This window comes from Coccomyxa subellipsoidea, assembly GCF_000258705.1.
Source record: "Coccomyxa subellipsoidea C-169, whole genome shotgun sequence".
NCBI lineage: Eukaryota > Viridiplantae > Chlorophyta > Trebouxiophyceae > Coccomyxaceae > Coccomyxa > Coccomyxa subellipsoidea.
The window spans coordinates 933,743-951,433 of record NW_005178028.1 but is presented as its reverse complement, the minus strand read 5'-3'; the positions used below and the strand labels follow the sequence as shown (position 1 = coordinate 951,433).

General features: G+C 52.3%; 4 protein-coding genes and 1 non-coding gene across 5 annotated transcripts; 1 reads left to right on the top strand and 4 right to left on the bottom strand.

Moving 5' to 3' along the window:
* Positions 1–1,467: 1,467 nt before the first annotated feature.
* Positions 1,468–1,876, bottom strand: COCSUDRAFT_8780 (phosphatases II; the record flags this gene model as incomplete). The annotated part of the gene is made up of 2 exons (XM_005645024.1): positions 1,468–1,581; positions 1,727–1,876. Coding segments are annotated over 2 exons (264 nt in total), but the record flags the coding sequence as incomplete, so codon positions are not given.
* A 1,063-nt stretch (positions 1,877–2,939) lies between these two features.
* On the top strand, positions 2,940–5,498 carry COCSUDRAFT_57683 (hypothetical protein; the record flags this gene model as incomplete). The annotated part of the gene is made up of 7 exons (XM_005645023.1): positions 2,940–3,071; positions 3,182–3,578; positions 3,712–3,921; positions 4,320–4,652; positions 4,784–4,897; positions 5,038–5,154; positions 5,314–5,498. The coding sequence occupies 7 exons, from the start codon at positions 2,940–2,942 to the stop codon at positions 5,496–5,498; spliced, it is 1,488 nt and encodes a 495-aa protein (XP_005645080.1).
* A 587-nt stretch (positions 5,499–6,085) lies between these two features.
* COCSUDRAFT_30675 (hypothetical protein) lies at positions 6,086–7,529 on the bottom strand. The gene is made up of 3 exons (XM_005645022.1): positions 7,500–7,529; positions 6,687–7,278; positions 6,086–6,426 (listed from the first exon to the last, which is right to left on the bottom strand). The coding sequence occupies exons 2-3, from the start codon at positions 7,165–7,167 to the stop codon at positions 6,221–6,223; spliced, it is 687 nt and encodes a 228-aa protein (XP_005645079.1). The 5' UTR covers positions 7,168–7,278; positions 7,500–7,529; the 3' UTR covers positions 6,086–6,220.
* A 1,326-nt stretch (positions 7,530–8,855) lies between these two features.
* Positions 8,856–8,927, bottom strand: COCSUDRAFT_t56. Its single transcript has one exon. It is a non-coding gene; the product is annotated as a tRNA-OTHER (tRNA).
* A 1,477-nt stretch (positions 8,928–10,404) lies between these two features.
* COCSUDRAFT_54347 (hypothetical protein) lies at positions 10,405–13,484 on the bottom strand. The gene is made up of 7 exons (XM_005645021.1): positions 13,163–13,484; positions 12,710–12,870; positions 12,450–12,596; positions 12,180–12,275; positions 11,604–11,855; positions 11,192–11,296; positions 10,405–10,898 (listed from the first exon to the last, which is right to left on the bottom strand). Exons 1-7 carry the CDS (start codon positions 13,386–13,388, stop codon positions 10,647–10,649), a joined length of 1,239 nt encoding a protein of 412 aa, XP_005645078.1. The 5' UTR covers positions 13,389–13,484; the 3' UTR covers positions 10,405–10,646.
* Between the last annotated feature and the right edge of the window lie 4,207 nt (positions 13,485–17,691).

Sequence of the window (17,691 nt, the reverse complement as noted above, 5' to 3'; positions counted from 1 at the left end):
AGCATGCTAAGATATAGCCACACACTGATGCCGCATGCGCATTGCGGCATTCAACACTAGAAGTGTACTTCAGCTCTACACCTAGCCTAACAAACAAAGATGGGCAGTGGCAAAAAGTAGTCTAGGAAATGAGTCATATCCAGGTTATCAGTAGTCAGTGCTCAATGGCTATTGCCCAGGAGATGAGACACAGACCACCCAACACAAAATACATACCATTGGAACCCAGGCTGAAAAAGTTCTGTAGACACCTCCGCTGAGGGCCTTCCTGAACTACACTTACATGTGGGTTTTAGCTATCTACCCGCGCAAGAAAGAACTGCCTGCGACATGCCAGGCAGCATGAAAGCAGCTGCTTCGGTTAATGCCAGAGAGAGGTTGCAGCGCCTCTGCAAGATGATGCCCTGCTCAGAAGCGGGGCTTGCTGATGACAACCTTGGGGGCAGCCTGGGAATTCTCCACATCAAGCCTGGACATGTGCAGCTGGAAGCCTGGGGTGATCCACGTGCGCTGGCTGCTCTGAATGCCTGACCAGCTGTACGAGCCCAGCCTGGCTTTGCAGCTGCAAACCACAAACACCGCTTCGATACGACTCTGCTTTTCGATCAATGTGCATGCTGAGCTGATACTACGGACCTAGTGGTCTGTCAGAAGCGGGATTCTCCAGGACTTGCACATCATGCACCAGAACAAATCATGCTGGCATGCATGCCGTGACAGACCTTTCCCTCTGAAGAGACTTGTGTATGGGACATGCTTGCTGCAAATAATGCATGGCCAATTGTTTATGATCCAGTGGGACACGAATGCTGTTGGGGGAACCGATTACTTACTGTGGGCAGTAGAGCTTGCCAGAGACCTCCCCCGATGACAGCTCTGTCATCCACTGCATGGGCTCCACAAATAGAGACCCTTCCTGCTCCCCCTCCGCTGTCTGTGCGCCTGCACTCCCACCAGAAGTCAAGCTCTGCCACACAGCCATTTAGACACACCTTCACCACTAGAAGAGGTGGTTTGAGATCAGTGCAGCGGCACTTACCGCTGCTGCTGCCTTGCTCTCCTGCAGTAACTTGAATTGAGTTCTTCTCTGTGGCAAGCAGCCGTCGGCATTTCCGACACCGGTACCTGGCCACCTAGGCACACAAGTCATAGGAACATCAGAAATGTCAAACAGCACGCATCCCTATCAGAAGGAATGGCAATGAGGTATCCACAATCGGCTGGTTATGGAATCATACACTGCTGCTTCCTTGCTAGGCTCTTCAATTCATGGTTATCTGGGCATGCTATCTCTAGGTGCAGAGGCGCAGGAGTCACCTGCAGGTCTGGTGCTTCTGCCACCTGGGCCAGACTGTCCGTCTCCACTGACTTTTCCCTCCACCATTGCTTTCCCAGCTCCTCCATCTTGTGCAGCCTGTACCCCTCATACTGCAAGTCCAGCTTGCAGCCCATCTCATGGAAGAGCTGCAGCTGTATCAAGAAGCCGCTGTTGGGATTGATGATCGGCCGCGCTTGCCTGATGGCACTCAGAGCCTGCTCCAATTTGAGCCCCTCTGTCGCCATCAGGTATGCACAGACCATCTGCAGGACATCCACGATTAATTTAACACATGTAGATCAGACATCGGATGCACACTACATACTTCTCTCCGCCATTGCACTTCTGCAAGGCATCAGTACAGGGGTGCATCAACTAGAGGGGCAAGGTGAAGGCATAAGAGCTTACTGTTGCGCTCCGGCTCACGCCAGCAGCACAGTGAACGAACAAAACGCCGTTTTCTGCCAGGGCTGACCGAATGAATTCGATGCCTTCAGGGAGGCGATCTAGGAGGTTGGCACTTGGGGTGTCCTCAACGGGAATGGTCAGGCGCGACAACAGTGTCGGTGGAAACGGAAGGCCGGGGTCTTCCATGACAGTCAACACATGGGTGAACGGCTGGGCCTCAAAGGCTTGCCAGCCACCCAGATACAATCCTGCAGATGGATCCTGGTCAGTCTTGATCTGCTCCCATACAGGGTGTACTATATGAAGGCTTACCAGTCAAAAATGCAAAGAGTATGGTGTATCATTCCAAGATCAACAAGCAATGAATGTCTAGCGACGAGTTGGAAGAAAGGATCGATCTGCACTTTTGCTGATGTTACACCCACCTGGTCGCACTTCATTGGCCTGTGGTGAATACTTCAAAAAGGTTCTGTAGTTAGCTTGTGCAAGCATCAGATTCATTGCTTGCCAAGAGGGAACCGGGTGGCTGCAATAAGATGGCTTTGATGTGCTGAAGACGAATGATCATGTGAACACATTCCACCAAAGGGCAGCGCTGCCACATTAGAGCTAGAAAACCCCCCTAAAACCTACCAAGATAAAGAGAGGGAATGTATTAAATTAGCATGTACATGAGAGCACCGTGCACCTTATTTTCTTACATCTCAAAGTCATATTTTCTGAGCCTATGCAAGCTGTACAGGCCCTAGGGAGTCCTATGGAGATATTATAACTGTTCTGTAAACACTTTGTACTGTCGTTTACCCCCGAGGAGTTGTCATCACTTCAAGCCCAATAGGTGTAGGTGTCTATGGAGGGTGCCACGGCTGGCTCAAGCGAACCTGCTGGTCTTAGTAGTACTGAGCAGAATGAAGAGATAACTGAAGCCATTCCTGCGACGGATAATGGCGATGGACCTGATGCCAACCCATCCGCAAATACAACTAAACGCAAACGCCGGACAAATGAGGAGATATCGCTGCAGGGTATCATCACCTCCAAGAAAAGGAGGAATGAAGAAGAGAAAAACGGGCTAAAAATTGTGATGGATAAGCTCGTCCACATACACAGGTGCCTGCCTCTGCCTGCAGGACATCTTATTATGTTCCTCAGCCCACAGCTGACAGCCTTTGCTAAATTTGAATTGATTTGCAGGACCTGCGGCTTAGATTTCATGCTGGTCACTGTGAACACCAGTAATGATATAAAGAGCAGAGCCAGCAAGGGGCTGGCAGGGCTTGCCGGCCCCAACTGGCTGAACATAGAGGAGGTGTTGCCCGCCTTCCAAGTTCAGGCGAAGATGCAGGTGTGAAATGCTCTAACTCGATTCATTATGATGTGAAAGTATGGCTCTCCTGCACTGCTACTGGAAACTCTGTCTGACCCATCACTGTGTAGGTGCGATTGGCAGAGCAGGCCCAGCGCTTCAAAGATCAGACGTTTGAGCAATTGGAGAAGTTAGTGCAAATCAAAGTGTTGGAGGAATTCTTGGATGTGGCCATCAAGGGCAGAAAAGGGAAGCTGCCTTACAACAGCCTGCCAGATCATGACAGCGTGGTGAGAATTGCGCCGTGGTTCCCTGCTGATGTTGTATACAAGCGGCCTCGTGAGATGGAGCCTGTAGAATCAGCAGAGGTTTTCAAAGCCATCATGGAGCATGCAGCCCAGCCAGCCAATGATTTGCTCTTGAAGCGCCTGACCGCAAAGGTGGGCAGTCTTGGGTTTGACCCGCTCGCCCAGCAGGCAATCCTTGCTGCAATGCGACGTTTCAACGGCTCAGTGGGCAATGATGAGGTGCAGCAGGACGTTGCAGGTGAGATTCACTGACCCTCAAGAAGAGTCAAATTTCCTACATAAACTTTATAGTTTCTACACAAGTGACACCGACACCTGTAGGTGCCATGCACCCGATTCAGTTGAGTCGTAGCTTAGCTCCCTTGTTGCAGGTGATGCTATTGCGCCTGGAGTTGTGAAGGTGGATGGACAGTGGCTGCTGGACGGAGAGGGCACAACACAGGGAGGCATCAAACAATGCCAAGTCAGCCTACTACCACAGGCAGAGCATAACAAGATGTATGTGCGGGACGGCACTATCACTTTGTGCAGAACCACAATAGCCCTGCATGACCTGCACAACGCTGCGCACGCTGCTGGAGGTATTGCTGTGGTAAGTCACGCTTGAGGCTGTTGCTCTCAATTCTTACAGGTGACCCATTATGAGATCTGTGGATGGGCTTCACTGATCTGAATGAAGCTTGCTCTGTAGGTCAAGAAGATCAATCCAATTGGAAAGAAGAAGAAAAGATTGAGGGTGGCCTTAGGTATCAATCAGGACAATTTCCGTTTCAAGGCAATCTTGGAAGCTTACCGCAAGTACATAACACCCTTACTGGTGCCAGGCACTGGCGAAGGTGATCAGCACTCTCTTTATCACGCCCCTGTGAGGGATTGGCTGTGTCCCTTACTGACTTTTGCAAAAATGCTGGTCAGTGCAAAAATAATTTTGTGGCTCAGAATAGTTCTTTCATCTCACATCTGGTGTGGTTGGGCTCAGTGAGCAGTGAGGGGACCCCAGATGCCACAGCAAGTGGTGAGGATGCTCAGCTCAGCGCTGGGGCTGTGCCGGACGGCGGTGCAGATGTCGCTGAGGGTGGAGCTGCCAGTGAGCTTGCGGCCAGCGGGGGCTGTCAAGGCAGAGATCTGCCTGTTCCGAGCGACAGTCCAGCGGATGGGGCTGGCGCCGCCGCAGATCTTGGGGGCGATGCGGGTGTGCAGGTCAGTGGTGGAACCGGGGTTGCCACAGAAGGCGGGGATGGCGTTGCTGGGGACCTTGATGCAGCGGCCTGCTCAATGGAGGAGCGCAGCACCGTCAGGCAGCTGAGGCAGAGTGCGCCCCTAATAAAAGCATAGCACGAACTTGACAGCGAGCTTGTTTAAGCATATTATCTTGTTCACGTACCAAGAATGCATGCATTACTCCATGTGCGCAAGAAATGAGGTGCCTGATGCCTCTGGCAGGGCGCGTTGGGTCTGCGCTCCCTGCTGGAGATTGCGCTGCAATAGAAGGCGTGCCTGCTCCTCCTCGCCCTGCTGCTGACGGCAGCACCACTCGGCGTGGGGCACGGCTGGCAGGTGACTATTCTCTTGGTTGAGTTGACTGAATTTATGCATCCTCTCAGCAAGAAAAGCATACTGCACATTCAAGCAGTCTATATCAGACCATGACCAGTATTATATCTCAGACGTCTCAAAATGCGCTCTGGGGATATCAGGGGGGGCAAGGATTCAGCAGACTTGCGGCCAAGCAGCATCAACGGGGGGACCTGCTGAGACCGCCACCATACCTGTCAGGCGCGTGCACTGGGCTGATGCGGCGCATGACAGCACAGGTAGCAGTCTTCCCGATGTCCTTCTCATGACCATATACACATACACATTTCAAGAGAATCACTGAGGTAGCCTGTCGCTGGAGCACTTTATAGCGTGTGTACATTGTCAAGTGAAGATGTTCCAGCTGTCAGTGATTGCAAAGTTCTTGTGCGTTCCAGGTGACGTGGCTCGGCTGGGCAACTTCCCTGGCAGGGTATGCACTGCCTCCCCTGCCACACCAGGCACCATGGCGGCTGCACATGTCCTGTCAATGGAACTGCCTGCCGGAGTTGCACCTGCAAGGAAGTCCAAGCGTCCCCACAAGCCATCCACTAGAATCACGGCTGTGGCCTACAGCCCATGAGTGTGGCGTTCTCATTGCAATAAAGGCAATAAGCTTGCGGTGTAATAGTGCATTTGAAAAGAATGATCTACAATCGTAGTCACAGGATAGCCAAAGGAAGCCAAGAATTCAAACATCAGGTTGATTGCGGCAAGAATTTGTGGCCGTGACTATGAGCATATTTCATTCTATAAAAACCACCAGATACTTTGCCATGATCATTCTGATGTAGAATGAAACTGCCAGTGCAACAGTATTCTTGACAGTCAACAACCAACCATAGAATAAACTCATGCCATACGTGAAGATCAGGAACAGGCACACACATCATTTTATGACCAGCTGAGACAAAAGCCCCATGATGGAAAAAGAAGCTGTTTCCATACACCGTCTACCAAATGTGAATGTGTTCCTCAAGGAATCTGTTCTCACACATGTATACAATTGAAGATGGATTGGGTTTGAATGTGAGCATGTCCACATGCCATAGTGCCTATCAAGGTGAAGTGCATGCACACTTTGAGAATGATGTACATGTGGCGCCCTGATTCATGGAGAATCATATGCATGCATGTGCCCGAAAACATATTTATATATATCCTGAGTGTGACAACGGCAAAACTAAAATCTGTAGAGATCACAACAATGATCTCATTTTGAACCACCATGGCCTTTAGCAAATATAGTAGTTAATACAGGTCGACACTCTTCATGGGCCTAATGACACATGCATTTTAGGATGATCATACATTTAGGCCTTTGGACGGCCGCCGCCACCAGCACTGACCGGCGGTGGTGATTGCTTCTAGCTTGTTGAGGCGGTATAAGAAATATCTCAGATATCTCAAGAAAGTAATCTGCTGCATGTAAGCACATTGCGTGCGAGCCATCCCTAGGAATCTATTCTTCTCTTCCGCTAGCGGGGAGTTGACAAAATCCTTGTACTCCCCTGTTCACATGCACAGCAGAAGTTGAGCATGGAGTCTCGATCAAATTCCTAATCGTCATCAAATATCTGTAAATTTGGAATTACAGGTGACTCTCTGCACATGCATAGATGCTGACTTTGCTTTGGAGAATTATAGCACATGCTAAGCACACAAGACATGCATGCCAGGATCCAATGGCCTTAGGGCTCCAAAGAAGCTGCTTCAGCTATGTAGAATGTGGTGCAATGTCGTCTGGGGAGTGTGACAACATTTGACTCACCAGTGTTGTACCCTACTGAGCAATGCTTGTGGCCTTGCCAGTGGGTCTCGTCAATGTACACTTCCATCTCCTTGAAGTGCTGTGGCTCACGGTTGAGGATGTAGTTGTGCACGTTGCATCCATTGTCAAAGCAGAAGCGCCGCGGCGCTGACGGAAACCTCGTGTACAGTGCCTCAAAGATTGTGCGAGGTGACTCAGCATCCCCCATTACCACGAAGAGGTTGCACTTGCGGCACTCTAGGCACCAAAAGAACTGGCAGCCAGGCACCAGCTTCTTTGTCTGCCGCTGATGCTTTGTGCACGTGGGCACGGTGCCGAAACTGCGGCCGTCAGCAGCGTACGCGCGCAGGGGCCTGTACACATCTGAGCCTCCATGAGTCGTGTGCTGCCACTCAGTTGGACCCAGACCACTCCAGCTCCCAGTGCGCAGAAATGTCTCTGCCCGCGTCCAAGTGAGAGGGTTGGTAGTCGTGGTTGCCATCCTGCTGGCTCGACGCAGATTTGCGTTGGCGCGGTGCTGGTCGCCCCCCTGGCGGGTGGGGACTGACTGCCATGTTTGAGGCTCTGCCTCCACGAACGCCTGCTTGGCCACCTGCATTCCCAAATGTACTACTTGACAAGGAGTGATGACATGTGCACTGCAGATGTTCATTGCATGCATGCATCCTGATGCCAATCAATGGTGTTGGTGACGGTGGGCTCACAAGGACTGGCTTCTCACATAGATATTTTTTAACCTTGCAGCAATTGCAAAAGCATGTACGCCATGATCTGCAAACAGAGAGAACTCGAGTTGCTACCCGAGAAACTCACCTTCAGCAGCACCGCAAGGAGGGCAGTCGCATGCGGCGGCATCTCTGCTAGGCCCATGTACTGCTTGATGAAGGCATAAAGATGCGGGCAACGGGCAGCGAGAGGCTTCAGCATTTCCACAGACACTGCCTCAAGGTGGCCATCTGTGATGAGCCCCACCACATCAAAGACTGACGGCTTCACAAGCTGGCAGACTGGAGCGCTCGTGCTCAAGATGTGCAGGAGGGGTTGCTGAGCCTTGAAGGCAAACATGCGCATGCCCATCTCTTCAGCGCCCAGGAACGGCAGCAGAGCTGACTCGGGGGCATCTGCTCCACCTCTGCAGTCAGCCAATCATAGTCCTCCGCATTGATCCCCCCGCCTCCACTCCTGGAAGAGCTGAAGGCGTGCAACACGTCACGCAACTTCTTGTTGCGCACAAAAATCCTGTTGCTGAATGTCGACCCCGCCGCCAGGCTGCTGTCCTGTCAGTGACACCCATTGTTCATTTCTGGAATCCTGGGATGATCCTTCACAGACAAGGATTTGTATCACTTAAGTTTGTACCCTTAACACAGGGACTTTTGCAAGGTGGATCTGACTACGAGGATAACAGATGCTTTACAGCAGCGAGCATCACCTGTGCAGCAAGATATGGCGCTTCCAAATGCGCTTGCTCAAGGTGGTAGCCGAGAGTAATTCCATCAGCTGTAACTCCAGAGTTGTGGCCGCAGCCAAACCCACCAGGGCCAGAGTCATAGTCCAGAAACTGCAGCTCAATAAAATTCAGAGTAGCACTCTGAAAGACAGAGCGCAGGTCCATCCACCGGCGCAGAATATCCACACCCACTCCAGCATACCTGATTGCACAGTCACACTGAGAGAGCAGCTTAAACTTACCCTTACATCACAAGGCTTGTCCAGCACTTCACAGCACGAATGGCATGAACAGCAAATCCTGGCGGTGGGGTGCACCTCTGCAGGGTGTCACGCCAGAAAGTGAACCAAGGAGCGCCCCCAACAGATGTCTTGGCTGCCCAGTCATACAGCAGCTCATACCCGAAGGCATGTCTTGCTGACTGCCGCAGCATGGCATGCTCCTTGCCATCTGCGGTCAGCTTTCCAGAGCACTGTGGTGTTCCACAGCGCATGACGGGGAATGATGTCTCCACAGCGGCTGCCAGCAGAAAAACCGTGCATCTCTCAAGAAGCACGTCATCTGCATGCCAGTCACACCGCCCACACATGGGACAGGATGCCATCGTGTCTGGACAACACTCAGCAGGCACACTTGCCCTGCCCGCGCAGCGCTCTGCAAAATACATGCAAACGGTGTCACCTCCAGGAAAATCTGCCTAGCACTGCCACAAGCTACTGTGGGCTATGCTGGATTTGAACCAGCGACCTCACCCTTGTCAGGGTGCGCTCTATCAGCTGAGCTAATAGCCCAAGTTATGTGCACACCTGTGATGATGGTGAGAACAGCTTCATCGTCCTCAGACTCTTCTGGGATCTGCTGCTGAGATATGCATGTCAGCCGGAATTGCCCGTTCTCAGTATCCAAGTTCTGCCAAGCCAGTCAGAAATGTCCTCAAGCAAGCTGATGAATGAAAGCAGGCTTACATGCGAGGAGCAAAGATACATACACAAGAGCCAGCGCAATTCTGTCACCTCGTTGATCTTGCGCTCGAATGCCTCAGTGGACAGCCACTCAGCAGCCTCACCATCACCTTCCTCTGATCCTTGAGTCCTCAGTACATGACGGCACTTAGTGCGCTGAGATGGGCATGTTTGGCACTTCTGTCCCTTCACCACCCCCCAATCCCCGAAGCAGTCGCCAGCGCGCACTATAGAGAACCTCTGGCCTCTGCTGTCATGCATGATTGCCTGCTGCTGTGCTGCTGAGTCTGGAACCTGAGCCTGCTGCATCTCCCTTTTCAATGCTTCTGGGCCGCCGACTGCCAGAAGGAGAGCTTTTGCACATGTGCAGAGCGTGGCCTGATCCCCAAAGAGAGCTGCTGCTGGGCAATTTGCAAAGTCTGCCAGCTCATATAGTCTGCCATCGTCTGCTGGGTCCGGACAAGATGGATTCCTGCAGAAGCTGACCAGGTGGTGTTCACCCCCAGCGACTTTCACGAAGCGCAATGCAAGAAAACCATACTGCAAGGCTTCAAGGGACCTGCTCTCCAGATCATATTGTGGTGTCAAGAAGTGGGCTTCTCTGCTATCCTGGCTCTTGGTGAGCAGTAGACAATCTTCCCTGTTGCTAAAAATGGAGCTGAGAGATGAAGTGGCATTCTCGTAGCTGATATCCTCAAGATAGTCTCCATGATCGTCATCTGATCTGTCCTGGTTATCTTGCGCTGCTTTAGCTGGCTGTTGCTCTTCGGGCTGGAAGTTGTACCTATCGTCTAGAACAAAAGACTGAAAGGTATAGCGCGGCCTCTGGGACCTTCTGGGCATTTTTAGAGGGTGCTGCGAAAGGCGGATGCGTATAATCTACAAGCCTGTGCAGGCGTGCTGAACTGTATGACGAGTGCAAAGGCCAGTCGAGTCGCAAAGAGATGGACTAAGTGCTCGTCCTGTGTGGTTACATCACGCAATGCACGCAAAAATCGAGAAATGCGACTTGCAAATTTCCGAGCACGGTGCTCCATATTACGATTACTTTACACACCCTCCGGACCCCACCGTAGGGCGTTTTACGGTAGGTTTCTAACTGCACATTAGGCTGACGAGCTTCTTGCATGGTGAGTGGGGAAAATCCTGTCAGTACAATGTTTGGGTGCTTTTGCAGCTCTGACATTGCCGATGTGAAAGCGGATACCAATCTCCAGATCAGCAGCTGCTTGCACAGTGCCCGCGCCGGATCCGGAATAGTAATGTGCTTGGAGCTGGGATATTATTATGCTCGCTGTCACCGAGTTGGAAGCTCAAATTGATTATCATACGAGATAAATCTATCTATACATGAGCCAAGTACACGTGGAGAAAAAAAGTAAAGAGGAGATCTCTACATTAATTCATTTCTTGTTCACTGTCCGAGCTTACGGCCTCTTTAAATCTTAGGGCCTTCCAATTGTCTTAATACAGGAATCTTGGGATGATCTGCAACTTTGCCTACAAATACGAGCACACATCAAGACTGGCAGCAACACATTGTGCAATCTACTTGTAGATGCCTGTCAACACCCACCTCAAACCCAAGCCAAACCCACAGCAAAACATCTGGAATTTCAGCAGTCGCCAACAAAGCTGCTCCTCTGTGCAGGGGCCAAACATGTGCAGCGTCAGGTTGACCAGATTCCAGTTCGGCGTTGCATGCAACAGGCCGGTGGCCGGATCAAAGCGAGGCAGGCGATGCCGGGGGCAGGGCACGATCTTGAACAGCTGAGGCAGTGAGTAGGCAAAGTTCAGGACCTGCGCACATGCCACACAGATCAGACAAGCGCACATCAAGGAGTACGCAAGACAATGCTGTAGAAATCAAACATGCCTTCTTCTGGATCATTGATGCTCCTGGGCCGGGAGATGTTTGTTTTGTTGATGCACTGTATTAAGTTGCTAGGCAGCCTTCCCTCCCTTCTTGCGCTTGCACTGCCTTGGATGTCTTGCATTCTAATTTGGGATGCCGTACAAATGCCTTCTTCTGCAGCGTCACATGACTAGCATTGTCACAGCTCACGCATGGAATGTCATAAGGAGCTGCGCACCTGGGGAATGAGAAAGAGCAGCAGCGTTTCGCTGAGGTGGCCCAGAATGCCTGCCACCGCGATTGTCATGCCGGCAAAGTAGGTGTACGTGTCCCCAACAAACACCTGCACCACTCGATAAGAGCATGTTTCTCTGACCAGAGTGCATTCCTGCTTTGCTGCCTGACATGGTGAACAAGGATGTCCTCTAGCAGCATCCATGATAGAGATCTTTGAATGAGAGTCAATAGACCGCTGTGTAACGAACAGTTCCTCCGTCCTTCATACCCCTTGCCTTTCTGTGAAGTATCCTTGATTGTTCTTGCATCAAACAAGGCAGCAAACCGGTCACAGCACAGACCATGCTGCCGCATGCAGCGACCTCGTCTCACTTCTACTCGCACGCCAGCAACAGCAACCAGGGCGGCCTCACCTGCGAGGGGTACCAGTTGAAGAGCAGGAGGCCCAGCGTGGTGCCGGCCAGCGGCAGCATGAGGTACAGAGAAAACAGGTGGCCGTCCCGGTGCGCGCCGCCTGGCGCGCCACCCGGGCCGGCCAGCTCCCAGATGTTGTGGAAGGCGACTGCGCACGCGATGACGAACGTCTGCCCTGCCTCCAGCCCGTTCACTCCCGCCAGGATGTTGATCGCATTTGTGCAGAAGATCACCAACATCACCATGTACACCTGACATCACGCACCGTTCCCCTCAAGAAGAGTCCTCTGAATGTGTGCAGAAGGGCAAGTGGCGAGCAAGGTGTATGCAAGACTCCTTACATACAACAGGACTGCCACGCCAAGCACCACACTCACTGCCTTATTAAAAGCTGTGCATACTGGCTCCGTCAAACTCTAGCCAGGATGTTGGTACCAGACTCAGAAATTTCTCCAGAGGATGGAGCTGATTATCTGCGTTATGTGGACCTGAATCTAATGTGTGGGTGCTAGATGCATCTTGGAGAGCCCGGCTTGCAAGAAAGTGCATTTGAGGAAGTGCTGCAGTCAGCGCACCTTGTACAGCAGCCCAAGTTCCAGGTATGCAGGCAGGCCCAAAGAGCGCAGCGGCAGCGGTACTGAGATGCCCGTGCCGCCTCCGTACGCCGCCACCTGCACAGTATCATAGTAATATAACTGCTGCCTCTAGCGCTGTAACTTTGCCATGAGCATGGATCCCGAGCGGTCTCATGAAAGGCTTCACATTCTCTTGCCAAATGGCAGAGTGACCTTCACAGGGAGTTATTGCCTTCTCAATTCAGCAGGGTGATGGGCTTAATCTCTCACCAGAGGGAGGGAGGCGAGGGCTGGCAGAAGCAGCTTCACCCTCCAGGGAATGTCCAGCACATCATCCGCAAACCCCAGGAACAGCATGAAGCAGATGGTGGCCAGTGCTGCATTGTAATCAACCAGCCACGCGTCCTCAATAGGCTCCTGCAAGAGGATTTCGGTACTGAGCATCTTGTCCAAAGAAGACCTCCGGCCTTTACAGGAATATGTTCCAGCACGCTCGAGCCATGACTTGAAGGATTGCGCGTGAAGCTTGCCTGCTTCAGAGCTCCCTCCCTTCCCCAAGTCTGCACCCAGTGCCAGACTGAGGGGACGTCATAGTACTGCAGCAGCTGGAAGAGGATTATGCAGACCAGGAACACGACACCTGGTGCAAGGCCCAGTGACTCTGGCACCTTCTTCTCCCCTCCTGATGTGCCTTTCGCTCAACACAGAACTCGTTGACACTTTGCCAACTTCATAAAATCGGAACGATGCTCTCAGCACTAGTCCCCTCAGATCAAGACACAAAGACAGTTTTCAATTCGCGTAGTGCTGAAAATTCCTCTCTAGTACTTTCAGCAAATTCAGTCTCAAGTGAAGTAAGAGCTTACAACTGAAAGTCAGTGTTGACCTATACTAATCCAGATCTATGAAAACCAGAAGAGTTTTCAGGGAAGCAATTGATACATGTGCGATACTGACCACTGTGTTAATAACAAACTCCTCACCTTTCTTGTTGATGTCATAGCCGAACAAATTGCGACGCAAATGTATTGGCTGAAGCACAGGAATGAGAGCCTTGGTCAATACTAGTCCCAAGTAGCTGACAATGGCGCTCAGAATAATCAGCTCTCGTGTCTTAAAATCATTGACATAAAAGAATGCAAGCACTACTGGTGCGTATCCTGTTATTGCTAGAAGCCAAAGTTTTGGAGGAACTGCTCTTATAACCATGATGTCCAGCAGCGTCGCTGCTCAGTCATTTCTGCGTTCTAAGTAAATTGCTGAAGTGCAAACACCCATTCATTTTGTCCTTTGTTCAAAGTCAAGGTCATCCGTCTGGAATAAACATGTTCATGCATTCCAAGATCCCACTGGAGCACAGGTCTCGGCGGCAGAGGCGTTCCTGGGACCGTTTCTTTCCACCGAACGAAGCCACTTTGACTTTCAGCTGATCAAAGTGCCAATACTTCATGTGTCATTACAAGAAAGCCATCAAAGAGCCCATCATAATTATTCACTACTTCTATATTCTGTTCATGCAGCATAGTTGATCATGTACAGTCTCTCAGTATTAAGTAAGCTTCCGCGGAAGTGCAACCTGCACATGAAGCTTCTGCACTTAAGTGGATGTAAAGTTGATCAACTGAGTCTAGCAGCGCGTGCAACTCTATTGGTGCTCTGCCTCCAACTGCAGCTGCAAAGTACCAAATGCTTCTGGCAGATTTATTTCTGCTTGGTCCAAACCTGTACATCTGCAGCTCAATGAGTTATTGACAATAACATTGCGCGGTCCTGCCAGAATTCTTGTCTGCGCATTCACAACAGAGCGCTCCATGATGCTCACACAGGTGCAGATCTGGTCATGTTGGGTGCTCAAAGACGTAGCAAGTGATCTTGTTCTTATTCTCCGTCCAATTTGTGCGCAGCTGCATCACTGCACGGGCTTGCTGAGTGCCTTTGTGACCAGATGTGAGAGGGCGGCAGAAACATTGCCCTCGCTGGCTGCCAGCGCGGCTGCAGCCACTTCCTGCGCTTCGCTGTCAATCAGCCGCGCACTGCCAAGCCTCTGAGCCCGCTCCCACCTGGCTCCTGAATGTCACACAGGTGTTTCTCATGACCTTATACTAACTCAGCAGAGAATGTAGGTAAGACACACAAGGCCATGCGAGCAACACGCAGGGAGAAATGGCTGCCTCGCGGTTTCTTGGCAGTACAGGCAACATCAAGACTTGACATGGTTGAAAGCCCATCTTGCAAGGCTCGGCAAAATGTCAAAATTCTGGGTGCCTCTGCACATCCCCGCTCTGCATGATGCGCTACTAAGAGGTTCTCCCTTTAGTGAAGGAAAGAGGGTTACTAAAGCAAGTGTAGTATCTGTCCTTTCAGAACTCAAAGCGACTAAGTGCCGCATAGACCAAGCCAGAATTGTCTTGACAAGCATTGCTGCCCATCCTGTCATGGTTGTCCCACTTAATGGTCATCTGTGGCCAAAGGGTCCAGAGAAATAGAGTGGTCCGCACGTAGGCACTTGCTTGAATTATTTTGAGCGTCCAGCCTTCAGCTATGTGTGAATTGCTGTAGTTTCGAGCTCCCAGCCCCTGCTTTTGCAGCTTCCAATTTGCATTTGGCAGGCCATAACATGTGGGGGACACATTTGCGCATGCGCTCCTCTAGATTGGGCGGACTAAACACAAATATTGATTGGAGGCATTGGGAGGCGCACTATTTGGAGCATCGTCTGGCCCATGGCCCCCGGAGCAGTCTTGGGAGACAGGTGACGGCGTCGGCGCTGCAGCAGCGCTGAGGTCAGCAATGGTGTCAGCGGGCGAGGCCACCATGTCATTCTTGAGGGCCTCGAAATTGGCCAGGGATGGGTTGGCGATGGCAGCCTCGGGCTGCAGCTGCAGGTAGCGCAGCAGCGTCTTGAGAATTTTGTTCTCCCTGGTAGACACTTCCACCTGCAGCACCCCAGTGCACACAAATCATACCAAGCAGCTGGGACGCTGTATTGCTCATCCTATGCATGCTGTGGTGTGACTTTATAGGTGCTGGGCTGTTAAAGTGCGTGAGCGAGCTGTGCCAGCAAGGGCCGGTAGGATGCCTAATGCTGGAATCAGCCAGGGCCGGTAGGTGCTACCTTCTCCTCCTCTCTTCTGACTGCTTGCATGGGTATCAAAGTATCCTGCAGATCAAATCACATCCCCCTGTTCTTGGGCTGCTTCAGTGGCACCTATGAGGCAATGTGACACATATGGAACTGCTTGATAAGGTTCTGGTATTAATGAACCCTGGTGAACAAGTGTGGCACCCAGATGGAGCTGGAAGCTAGCACCTGCCATGCAAGACGTGAGTGTTTAGAAAGGGGTGTTTAGTCTGCTCGATCTAAAGGAACACCTGAGAATGTGGGGCCATCATTGTTATGGACTGCCCAAATGGAAGTTGAGCTGCAAAGACAGGGGCTGGGGAGCTCAAAACCCAGCAAATTCACACACAGATGAAGATTAGTGTAAATTGCCAATGTGCGGACCACTCTAGTTAGACTGTAGAGTGAGTCCCCAGCGCATCCAGGTCACACCTTTGCAATTTCGCTGTTGAGCTGGGAGATGAGGTTGCGGTTCTGCTCGCCCAGCAGCTGCATCTGTTCCTGCTTCTCCTGCACCGCATCCATCTTCTTCTTCCTTGTCTTCCTGGCAGCGCTCCTGCAGCAAGAGACTCACCATCAACACAGCCACAGCACTCGCCTTGCCTCTCAGGGGGTCGGACCTGTCTTCTCCATGTATTCCTCTGGTCACTAGTAATCAGATGACCTCTAGGTGGGGCACTTATGTCACAGCATGCATATATCAGGGAATGCACAAATGACAGGCCTGGCTGGGGCTAAGGGCAGTACTCTCTATCTCTGTTGCCAAGCACACGCTAAGGCCTTTGATGGACAGCCAATCAAGTGATGGCAGCTATGCCCATGTCTAGTCTCACATCCCCAGATCTTTGCAATGCCCCCGCGCCCCAGCATCTGCCTTGCATGTCAGGTGGCTTCATGTGCAGCTTGTCAACCATGTCCCTTGTTCCAGTGAATTCCTTGCAAAGATTCAAATTGAAGACCTGTTCCTTGCGCGCTTATAGGCGGCTGTGCGGTCTTCCTCTGTGGGGTCAGGGCCCAGCTTAGTCTCCACCTCCATCACTTCAACGTCAGTCAGCTGGTACATCGCCCCTTGCGCCCTGTCATGAACAAGGCGCAAATCAGTGAACATCAGGCACACGGAGACGGCTGCTGCAAGCTGGCTTGTAGGTTAGTGAAGCATTGAGGTGAGGCAGATCCGGTCGCTGCTGGAGGCTTCAAGACTTGGCCTGACATTACATGCACATACAAATGGAATATACAGTTGGCGTGGAGCTCTGCCCCTTATCCTTCAAAAGATTTTGCTGGCAGCATGCAGCTCAGAAGGCTGCCCTCCAACTGCTTGCCTAATTTCTCCTGCCACTGTGGTGCAGCGCAGCAAGTGCGCACCTGATGGTGGCCTTGCTGAGCCTGCAGCCCCACCCCGTTGAGGGGCTTGCACCCTGCTGGCTGCCCATGCGCTCCGTCTTCTCATCCGAGTCCTGCACCACAACAGGCCCCACTATCATTTTCACGAAGCATCAAAGCCAGACCCATCTCCCTGGCAGCGGCTGCAGATGTGAGGCCTCCAGATCTTTGTTGTTAGTTGCTGTAGTAACCAACACATGGAAGAGTATGTAAGGAGTACATGGTGGGGCTTGGCGCATTGAAGCCTTACACGGGTGTCAAGCACCCATGACTAGAGGCTCAGTCAGCATGCACAATCAAGCCTAAGATTGTTGCTAAGTAGCCCTGATCAAAGGCACAGTCAGCATGTACAGTGTCTATAGATGCATTGTCAATGAGTCGCACCTCGCTGTTGCTGGGGGAGCGCTCGTTCGCGAGGATGGCCGCCAGGCGCTCGGGAATGTCGCCCTTTCGCCGCAGGTTCCGCGACTCCTGCGCGGCCGGCTCGGCGGCGTCCTCCGGCCTGCGGCGCTTGTTGTGCGGCTGCGCCGCGGCTGCCTCGGCTGGCGCGGCATTGCCGGCCCCGCGCGGCGGTGGCGCCGGCGGGTGAGCAAGCTGCTCGTGACTCTCCCTGCCATGGTCACGTCTCAGAGGGCGTTCCTGCGGCGGCGTGGACGGCCGCCGGCGCTTCTGCGGCGGGCCCCGGCCGCCCGACAACTGCCGCTGCAGGTGCAGCCCTGACGGCCCGCGCACGTCCTGCACGGTGCCGGGCTCCGGCTTGACGGCCGGCGGCGGGGAGGCGCTCAGAGACGGCTCCCCCACATTGTTCAGCGTCTGCATGACCTTTGTCAGGTGCCCCAGCGAGGCGTGCTGCTGCTGGCGCCTGCCCCTCAGCGTCACCGTGACATTCGGCGGCATCTCTGCACGCGCACATTCCCACAAGCCTCAGTCATGTGCATGATGACGCAAGATCATGACGGGCTCACGACTGAACATTCCTGGCGGAAGATGCAGCATATGTGCGCAGAT

Coding starts and splice junctions, on each gene's coding strand:
- COCSUDRAFT_30675 (XM_005645022.1), bottom strand. CDS start 7,167: ATGGCAACCACGACTACCAACCCTCTCACTTGGACGCGGGCAGAGACA. Junction 6,427..6,686: donor CTCAGTAGGGTACAACACTG/GTGAGTCAAATG, acceptor GCATGTGAACAG/GGGAGTACAAGGATTTTGTC.
- COCSUDRAFT_54347 (XM_005645021.1), bottom strand. CDS start 13,388: ATGGTTATAAGAGCAGTTCCTCCAAAACTTTGGCTTCTAGCAATAACA. Junction 12,871..13,162: donor CTATGACATCAACAAGAAAG/GTGAGGAGTTTG, acceptor GTTGAGCGAAAG/GCACATCAGGAGGGGAGAAG. Junction 12,597..12,709: donor GGGAGGGAGCTCTGAAGCAG/GCAAGCTTCACG, acceptor ATCCTCTTGCAG/GAGCCTATTGAGGACGCGTG.